Genomic DNA, 9,854 nt, shown 5'->3' with positions numbered 1-9,854 from the left:
CAGGCTTTCATGGACTCCTTCTCCCTGAGTGAGACCCAGCTCGGAAAGGTAATCGCTCATATCGCTTGTCGTCCCAAGTCTGAGTGTGGCGAGTCCAAAACAGCCATAAAAAGCCAGGGTCAAATTTTTCGAGAGAAAAAAAAGTCATACTATAGCATGTCGAAAAAAAAGTGAAAAAACGACAAAATTCATAAAATGGTGTAAAAATGATTTAAAAGTCATAACATATGCTTGTATATCGCGTGTCAATCAAAGTCTGAGTGTAATGAGTCCAAAATAAGCGTAAAAAGCCATGGTCAAATTTAAAAAATAGTCATACTATAGCACGTCGAAAATTCACAAAAAGTCAGTCAAAATAAATTTAAAAAAAAATATTAAAAAGTCATAAAAACCGCTCATATCGCTTGTCGTCCCAAGTCTGAGTGTAGTGAGTCCAAAACAGTCATAAAAAGCCATGGTCAACTTTTTCGAGAAAAAAAAGTCATACTATATCATGTCGACAAAAAAAGTGAAAAATCGACAAAATTCATAAAATGGTGTAAAAATGATTTAAAAGTCATAACATATGCTTGTATATCGCATGTCAATCAAAGTCTGAGTGTAGTGAGTCCAAAATAAGCATAAAAAACCATGTAAATTTAAAAAAAGTCATACTATAGCACGTTCATATCGCTTGTCCCACCAAGTGTAGTGAGTGCAAAATAAGCATAAAAAGGCTTAATCATATCCCCCCCCCCCCCCCCCCCCAAAAAAAAGTCATACTATAGCATGTCAATAAAGGTGAAAATAGTTTTTATTCATAGTGTCATATGACAACAGAAGTTATTAGAACTCTCATGATATTCAAAGTCAATGAATTACAGTCCAATCAAGCTTTATTTGTAAAGCACTTTAAAAACACACACAGTTGACCAAAGTGCTGTAGAGAATATAAGAATATAAAATATAAGAAACAACATCAGATTGTTGAGACATGACAGATAGACACCACTTGGACTGTGCAACGAACACATAACCTTGAATACTGTCGTTTCAGTACGCACCAACCAACAAGCTCCTCTACGCCAAAGACATCCCCAAGTTCAAACAGGAAGTAAAGGCATACTACAAGCAGATCCGAGACCAGTCGCCCGTCACAGACTCACAATTCAAGAAATTCTTGCAGGAAGAGTCGAAGGTAATCTATTTAAGTACAACATTTTTTTTTTGATGGCACCATGCAGAACAGCAATGAAATAATGTTTTGTTTTCAAATCAGAAACATGAAGACGAGTTCAACGAAGCCGCAGCCCTGAGAGAGCTCTACAAATTCATACAGCAATACTTCCCCGAGGTCAGTTCTTCTCATGTCCAGACGAGTTCACACAGATGGACCACGTCTGGAAACTAAAATGTATTTAATATATATATATATTTCACTGTGTCGACACCCCTCAGGCAGTGTAGGTAGAGTCTGAGGGAGTCTTGCAAAAATGTATTTGAATCATGAAGAAAATGGGATCACATGCAGCCGAAATGGTGTCATAAAATATTAGGAATATTTGTAATATTAATCCTGGACCAGTTGTGACGCTGATGAAGCAGAAACCTCTTGGTGAGCAGCATCATGACGGGTCCTAGCTCAGCCACATTTCATCTGTAGGACGTATCTGACATGTGAACAGTGTCTCATTTCCTCTATCCGGTGTATGAGCTTCTGATTTCCCTCTGCACACGACAACAGGAAACGGCAGCCTGAAGAACAAAGCAGTCTCACTTTTTAGAAACATTTCATGAGAAAGACAATGAGAGTTTTTATTAATGTGCACAGATTTTGGATTTTGACGGGACTAGGAGAAGAATATTTGACTTACATTAGCTCTTATGGATACCTTTGTCTTTTCTGCAGATCAAAGAGAAGCTGAACCAAAATGGAGCCCCTGCTGAGCTGAAGGAGCAACTACATCACGTGAAAAACGTGTTTGATGGACGGAAAAGCTGCTCCTGGAACTGAGCTGCCATCATCCAGGAGCGAGAAGACTTCCCCCCTCAGCCTGTATCGTCCCTGCTCCTCACTTGGATATGAGGTACAGCCGACCACTGTTGGAACTCTGGATGTTTGGCCTTAAAACAGTCACATCTTTAGTAATAGTAGTACTACTGAATGTATGTGTAACCGCACGATACCCACTGTGAGTGTCAGATCATGAATCAGTCAAAACCTCAGACCTCAGAAAAAAAGAACATTTTATTAACAGTCTGATGAAATTCACAGCTTGTAGTGGGTTTTTGTTTTTTTTAAAGGTGCCATGGCATTACAATAGAGACGCATGTAAACATCCATTGTCATGTCTCCACTTTTGTATAAATATGCCAATAAATAATGCTTCTATTTTCATAAAAACGCTGCTGGTGTCCTTGATTGATGAACTGGACACGCGTCGCTCTTCTCCTGCCTGTAGGTGCGTTCACACCAAAGCAAAGCAGATTATCATTCCGTCCGTCTGCAAGACGATAAGCAGTTTTAAATTGCAACCGTTGATGTGGTCGCTCTGTTTGTACCATAGTTTAGTTCGGCATGTGAGGTCCTATCGTGGAGCTCACCTTCGCTCTTGGTGTGAACGCACCTCAAGACCTGGAAATTGACCGGCGTGCCGTCCTGAGTCTTCAAAAGCGTCTCGAGGAGAGAAGGTGCATCGTTGTATCTTCTGCGGAAGTCTTTTTGTAGCGTAGTGACTCCTCGTTTCCTCGGCTCCCATCCTGGGTAGGATGGACTAAAACACAAGGACAGGAGGCGACACACTGAGCCACGTCTCACTGAGGTCGGAGGTCAGGAGTCCCGGTTCCTCTGCACCAGAGATCCCAGTTCCTCCAGCTGCTGCTGCTGGGCGTTTTCCAGGTCCTCCAGCCTGCGACGGAGCAGAGACAGCTCCCTCTGATGCTGCTCCTCCTGAAGGGGAGGGAGAAGGAGCACATGTTAGAACAGCGTATGTGCTACGTCCACATGCTCGGGCGTAGTGGAAGTGAGACGGCAGAGAGTTCATTCAAACGTTGGTTAATGACGCCGCGCTGCTTTTACAGATTATTCAACAGTCGACGTCTGTGGGTTTGCTCTACAGAACGCGTCTCAATGTTTACTGCTGCTTCACTTACTGATTTCACATGTTAGTAACCCACAGAGAAGAGGTGTGGGCTTACTGCATTCAACTGTGGTTTTGTGGGTTTCTAAACTACTCTCTGTGCCTCTACTAGAATGGATTTTACTTGTAGCTGTTTCTATTCTATCCATTCAACTATTTACATGGCAACAAAAAAATATCTGCTTACTGGTATGTTGGCCGAAGGCCCCTCAGACCCGAGGAGGAGAAAGGGGGTCGGGGTCATGATGGCGGGGCCTGCGCTGTAGGGACCCTGGCCGCCCAATAGGAGGCGCCGAAACTCGTTGTGTCGTCGCTGCATCTCCTTCAGCCGTCTGTTGATTTGAGCTTGTTCCTCTGAGAACGATGAACGTCTGGACACAGGAATTAAAATGAGACGAAGGCGTGGTTAAGAAGAGAACATCATCTTCTACAGGGAATAAACAACAAATCTATCAGTGAATGAAATCATATTTAAGTTTACTTCTTGGCTGCAGCAGTTTCCAGTTCCAGCTCTTCTATCTTTGCTTCCCGCAGCTCAATCTTATCCTGAAGTCTCTTCTCTTTGTTCTCTGTCAGCGTTTTCCTCTGTAACACACACACACACACACACACACACACACACACACACACACACACACACACACACACACACACACACACACACACACACACACACACACACACACACACACACACACACACACACACACACACACACACACACACACACACACACACACACACACACACACACACACACACACACACACACGTTATCTGCAGGTTCCAGTTAGAGGCCAAAAAGCCAAACATGAAAGTGTGAATAACGACTGAGCAGCAGTACCTTCTTCTGGGCTGCCGCTGCCCTCTGCACCTTCTCTTTGATCTGAGTGTATTTCTGCTGCAGCTCGGCGTTTCGCTCCTGCAGCTGGTGTTTCTCCTCCAACCACTCGACCCGCCGCTCCTCCACCCGTCTGGGAGGAGAGAGGAGGGAGGAGCAACAGACGAGGGGAGGGAACGAGTGTTTGAGTGGGAGGGAGGGAAGTGAAGCAAGAATATTAAAATAAATGAAAACAAACGTGTTGTGTGTATTTGTCATGTCAGTCTACTGTTTATAGTCATATTATATTATATTATAATAATCATTATCTAAGTGGAATAAAGAAGAGAAGAGCGCTACGGGCGGTCCTACCTCTCTGCCTCGTGTTGGCTCCTCTCAGCCTGGCCTTGGGCCGACCTCAGATCCTCCCGGACCCTGTCCAGCGTTTCTCTCAGCCGCTGGTTCGTCTCCATCAGGTCACTCTCAGAGTGAGACAGCGCCCCCAGCTGGACACCCAGTTCCTGGTTCTGCTGTTGAGCCAAACAACAACAAAACATTTATTTCAGCAAACTCCCACGAGACCTGGACTACAACGTGGGGTTTGCGAGGTAATATCGGGATTGACTCCGGGTTTTTCATTCCTACGATAGTGGTTCATTCCATACCGGGGTAGATCGCCACGGTAACGCTGCAACCAACAAGAACACCGTCGACTTACCTGCTGCAGGTCAGCAATCTCTCCTTTCTGTCTCTCCAGCTCCTCAAGATGGGAGCTTTGCTGCTGTAGTTTCATTCTGTGAGACACAAACCCGTTACATCAATGAATTTAATAAAGATTAAATTACATGGCATTACAGAGAAAAGCTCTTTTTCTTGCCGCCCCTTTTATTATTTCTCTCTTTTGTATGTTCACAAATCATTCACACATGACTGAACGGCAGAAATGTCCTCACATGATGGCAAGCCTAACCCGACACCATTTATTTGGAGCAGCAGACCACAGAACACTGGTACGGGTACAAACAGCCGGGGTAAAGAGGCTGAGAGGAAACAGGCGTTTCCAGCCAACCACTGACAGCCATGTGCACTGATGTCACAGACGTCAAGTTTCCCTTCACCTAAATATGTTTCAGGAAATAAACTGTGGCCTCTACACGCAGTTCTTCATGTAAGATATAACTACACCTACAGGTAGCTGCGGTGTAGCAGATAACAATGGTGGATATCACACAGCTCGATGAAAGCAGCTGGGGTACCTCAGGGTTTGAAGTTCCCTGCGAGCCGACTCCTCTCCTTGTTGGGTGCTACGAAGGCGTTCCTCCCATTCCTCCTTCTGGGCATGGTCTGCAGCATCCTGCAGCGCCCTCTGCTGTTCTAGAGCAGCAAGACGGTTCTCCACCTCCAACCTGACAACAGAAAATCCTATAAATCAAATGTACACGAGCAGAAAAATAACAGAAGGAAAAAAACCTTTTGATTTTGTACCAATAAAGCATTTAAATTAAAGATATTTTCTCATTTAATTCTTATTTATACTACTCTTGCTTTTTTTTTAACACAAAAATTAACACACTTAATAGATCCCACTTCTATAGTCATTTGTATTTGTATGTCATTTTTCGTAAAAATTTGTAAAATGTAGTAAAAAATTATTAAAAAGTCATCAAAATCGCTCATATCGCTTGTCCCACCAAGTCTGAGTGTAGTGAGTCCAAAACAGCCATAAAAAGCCATGGTCAAATTTTTCAGGGGGAAAAAAAAGTCATACTATAGCATGTCGAAAAAAAAGTGAAAAAACGACAAAATTCATAAAATGGTGTAAAAATGATTTAAAAGTCATAACATATGCTTGTATATCGCGTGTCAATCAAAGTCTGAGTGTAGTGAGTCCAAAACGGTCATAAAAAGCCACGGTCAAATTAAATTGAAAAAAAAAATCATAGTAAAGCATGTCCAGGGTTAGGGCCCTTTATTTCTATTTTCTCACTCTTGGAGGCAAGGCAAGTTTATTTATATATAAAATGCACATTTCAGCAACAAGGCAGTTTAAAGTGCTTTACCTAAAACACATACATAACATTGTTGATTAAACAGCTTATTAAAGCACAATTAAAAAAAATAATTAAGCCCAAATTCCCTCCAGTGGTTTAATCAAAGTATTTGATTCTGATCTTCCACCAGGTGACTGATATCAGAAACTGAAAGAAAACAAACATACTTTTCCTCGTGCATGGCTGCTGTTTTACGGAACTCCTCCTCGCGGGCCGACTGCACCTTCCGGACCGACTCCCTCTCTTTCTCCACCAGAACCTCCTTGTGTCGCTCCACCGCTGCCTTCAGCACCTCCAAGTCCGTCTGCAGGCCTGAGACACGACGTACCATGAGGGTCTGAGGGTGGCTGAGTTAGTGTGAATTTACTTAATATACAAATTAAATGTAGAGACGAGCAGGAAGCCATGAGCTCAGAGTGTGTGTGTGTGTGTGTGTGTGTGTGTGTGTGTGTGTGTGTTCCATACCGTCCACTTGCCCCTGCAGTCCGTCTCGCTCCCTCTCCAGCTCCCCTTTAGAGCGAGTACACTCCAGTTTGACGCTGGCCACCTCCAGTTTATGTGAATGCTTCAGGCTTTCAATCTGAGAACGCAGGAAAAAAAGACAGCAAATGTAACTTTTAGAGATTCCTCGACGGACTATTATTATGGATGTTCTCAGAGGGCGGGGTCAGAGGTCACAGAGCAGGGTACCTGGCAGGTGAGAGAGTTGACCTCTCTCTCGGCTTTGTGCAGCCGTCCGGTGAGCTGGCTGTTCTGCTCGTGTGTGTGATGAAGCTCGCTCTCCAGCCGCTCCAGCTGCAGACGCAACGACTGACGCTCCGCCTGTCGCACCAACGACCAATCACAGTCAGCAAAACCACGATCACAGTCAGCAAAACCACAAACTATGAATGGAGGATAAAGCTAACACAAACAGCTGTCCCACCTCCAGCGACTTGGCGGCAGCCTGAGACTCCGTCAGCTGTCTGATCTGGATGCGCTGGATGTTCTCGGCCTGCTGGCCCGAGTTTTCTTTCTGGGCACGGAGCTCGGCCACCTCGGCCTCCAGGCCCTTCAGCCGCAGGTGGAGCTGGGCTTTCTCTCTCAGCAGAGCCTCCACCCGTTTCCCATCACGCAGTGGGTCCGAGCTCTGGTACTGAGCCACCAGGTCCTCCCTGTCCTTGTCCAGACGAGAGATCTGACAGCAGCAGGGGGCATTTTAATGGTAACATGTAAATCTACTTTCATCTCGTACAGCAACGACTAGAATGTAACGCACCTCTGCTTCGTAGCGGATCCTCCTCTGCTCCAGGATGTGAGCATGTTCTTCACGCTGGTGGTCGAACTGGGACTTGAGAACGGTGAAGTCATACCGCAGCTTGTTGTACTCGGACCTGTACTTCTCCGTCTCCTGAAGAAGAAAAAACAAAGACGAGGAGACACGTTTACCCCAAATCAGTGAGGGGAGCGATGAAGAAGGCAAAATGGAAATTAGCTTGAAAACACAAGCTTTCAAATGATTTTCAAAACGCTACGGTTGGTAATCTTCAACGACAGTTTTAGAATATATTTATTTGACAATCAAAAAGCAGGTATTAAGACAAAATACCAGCATTTCCCTTCTTCAGGAGAAATCATTTGCAGACGTTTATCATGTAAATTTCATAGCAACATAATTCCTAAAGATTGTCGTTGTTCTATAATGTTTTGGTAGGATTTTCATTGCATGCATGTCATAATGAGAGGGGGAATTCTACACTAGACATAAAACAGAAGTAATTAGTAGGAACTCCATCAGTAACACGAGGGGTCGGTCTCTCGGGGGAATTACTGAGCTACGATACAGAAACACACAAACTGACTGACCTCCTCCAGTTTATTGAATCTCTCTCTGACCGGAGTCTCCATCTCTTGTTGCACCTGAGCTCTGAGCAACTCCAGACGCTGAGGGGTCATCACCTGGTCAACACACACACACACACACACACGTTTGTACCAAAACCCCTCAGTCCTTGGTCGCAGCGTGTGTCCGTCAGAGCTGGGTTTACCTGCAGTCGCAGCTCCTCCAGCTCCCTGGTTTTGTCCAGCACTTCTCCTCGGAGCTTCGCCGACAGCAGCTGCAGCTTCTCCTGTTGAGCCTGTTTGTCGCTCAGCAGACGCTTCAGTTCCCCCTGAGCCTGCGTGAACTCATCCTGCAGGCTGCAGGAGAGACAGCGGGGGGGTGAGAGCGAGCACAACGCGGTACCAACGGATACCAGGACCAGACGGGAAACCGTGGAGCATGATGCAACGTAAAAAAACACACAGCAACTATCTTGTAAAGACTTTGCCAGAAGGGATGTTTTCTTTTGGCTGATTTCTCTCCTTCAACCTTACAGTACTCACATCGATGATGTATACGACAGTTTGATTCGCTGTTCCCTCCTCATTCACAATATAGGTTATAGTCAGCCATTTTGATGCCTTTTTGCCAATAAAACAATTTAATCTGAAAAAATGTTGGGCTCTGAGTCCCTACTCTTTATTTTAACTTTATAAAACTTCAGGGAACATTGTATTTATTTGGAGATTTGTTCAAATTCATAATAATTGTGTGAATTTAAATAAATGTTTTTAATGCAGACAAACAGTCTAAATATCGGTTATCCCAACTCACAAACAATATGACACAAGAGAATCAATGTGATTTACCTGACGTGCTCGGCCTTTAGTGTCTGGTAGTTGGTCCTGTGGCTTTCACACTTCATCCTCTCGTCGATGAGCATCCTCTGCAGCTCCATCTCTGCTCCACCCAAGCCCGCCGACAGCCCCAGCATGGCTGCGGACCTCCCCATCCCGGGCTCCAGGTTCGGGAGGAGAAGTGCCGACTGGCTGAGGGCGGAGGAGGCCATCTCACCTTTGCAGCAGAGAGACAGGAGGAGATGAAGGAAAGGTTGATGGGGAACCAAAAAGGAATGGCTGTCTGTATTATAATAAACTAAAGGGACGTCACTCTGTTCTTTCCTCTGTGTGAGGAGCTCTTCTAGAGGGTTTGTTGTCAGTTAGTTACCATGGTGGCTTTGAGAAGAGTCCCCCAGCTACTCGTTCAAATCAGAACCTCTCAGCAGACAATCAACCTCAAGTGATTAGTTAGCTCCCCTGGCTGGAAGGTCTGTGAACGCCCCGTTTATCCCCGAGGTCAGACCGACGTCACTTTGCCTAACGTTATTTAACCTGATGACGTGCGTGTGTTGATAAACCTTGTGTAGCGTTGACGTCACTTTAAGTTATACCACATATTCGCACAAAGTCTCGACAGTTGTGATTACGATGTGATTTATTCAGACGAGCATATTTAAAAACTGCAAACTGATCCGTCTCCAGATGGTTAACAATCTCCGAGGGGTATTTTTTTTTTAAAAGTCGCGCTCTGTGTCCCGCGACATAATACGGGAATTAGCCAGCTAGCTAACGTTACAACCGTGCGTCCATTATCTCTACTATTTCTGATATGTTTGCTTATCCCGCGGCAGTGCGTTGTAAACGGGCAGCTGCTGCTACGGTTCTGACCGGATTTCTACACTAAAATGCGAACGTAATGACAACGAAATCCTTCTTAACGTCTTAACGCAGCAAGCTAAACGGCTAGCTCGACCTGTAAGCTAAACCGGAAGTATGAACGTTAGCATGAAGACGCGACTAACGTTCAGCGACCCGCCGCACATTTGGGCTTCAAACCGAGAATTACGACCCGCTTACCGTGTTATTAAACACTAACGCTTACTTTACGCACGTAAAGCCATGTTTGCGTTACCTTTTTGTTGAACTTTGAACTTTCTTTCCTGCTTTGCTTCGCTAGCCAGTGCTAGCCTGCTAATAGGTAAACTACAAACTGTGGGATCACGG

The 9,854-nt window shown here is 44.9% G+C and overlaps 2 protein-coding genes across 3 annotated transcripts in view; one reads left to right on the top strand and one right to left on the bottom strand.

Annotated features, from left to right (window-relative positions):
* Positions 1–2,383, top strand: part of plxnc1 (plexin C1) — a 22,843-nt gene extending 20,460 nt beyond the window's left edge. Inside the window, exons 28-31 of the mRNA XM_084039235.1 lie at positions 1–48; positions 1,037–1,177; positions 1,259–1,333; positions 1,889–2,383. The exon at positions 1–48 is cut by the window's left edge and continues 100 nt beyond it. Of these exons, the coding sequence (XP_083895361.1) occupies positions 1–48; positions 1,037–1,177; positions 1,259–1,333; positions 1,889–1,993 (369 nt within the window). The 3' untranslated portion in view covers positions 1,994–2,383. The remainder of the gene's footprint in view (positions 49–1,036; positions 1,178–1,258; positions 1,334–1,888) is intronic.
* cep83 (centrosomal protein 83) lies at positions 2,208–9,854 on the bottom strand. Of its 2 annotated transcripts, XM_084039237.1 has the most exons (17): positions 9,763–9,854; positions 8,661–8,865; positions 8,018–8,168; positions 7,836–7,928; positions 7,249–7,380; positions 6,916–7,167; positions 6,681–6,812; positions 6,456–6,570; positions 6,158–6,302; positions 5,196–5,345; positions 4,658–4,733; positions 4,312–4,469; positions 3,964–4,093; positions 3,601–3,704; positions 3,307–3,490; positions 2,783–2,929; positions 2,208–2,726 (listed from the first exon to the last, which is right to left on the bottom strand). In XM_084039237.1, exons 2-16 carry the CDS (start codon positions 8,858–8,860, stop codon positions 2,810–2,812), a joined length of 2,142 nt encoding a protein of 713 aa, XP_083895363.1. In that variant the 5' UTR covers positions 8,861–8,865; positions 9,763–9,854; the 3' UTR covers positions 2,208–2,726; positions 2,783–2,809. The 2 variants fall into 2 exon arrangements, with proteins under 2 accessions (XP_083895363.1, XP_083895362.1); XM_084039236.1 differs by having other exon boundaries at positions 2,208–2,929.

This window comes from Eutrigla gurnardus, assembly GCF_963514095.1.
Source record: "Eutrigla gurnardus genome assembly, chromosome: 21".
NCBI lineage: Eukaryota > Metazoa > Chordata > Actinopteri > Perciformes > Triglidae > Eutrigla > Eutrigla gurnardus.
This window is presented reverse-complemented; position numbering and strand designations above follow the sequence as displayed.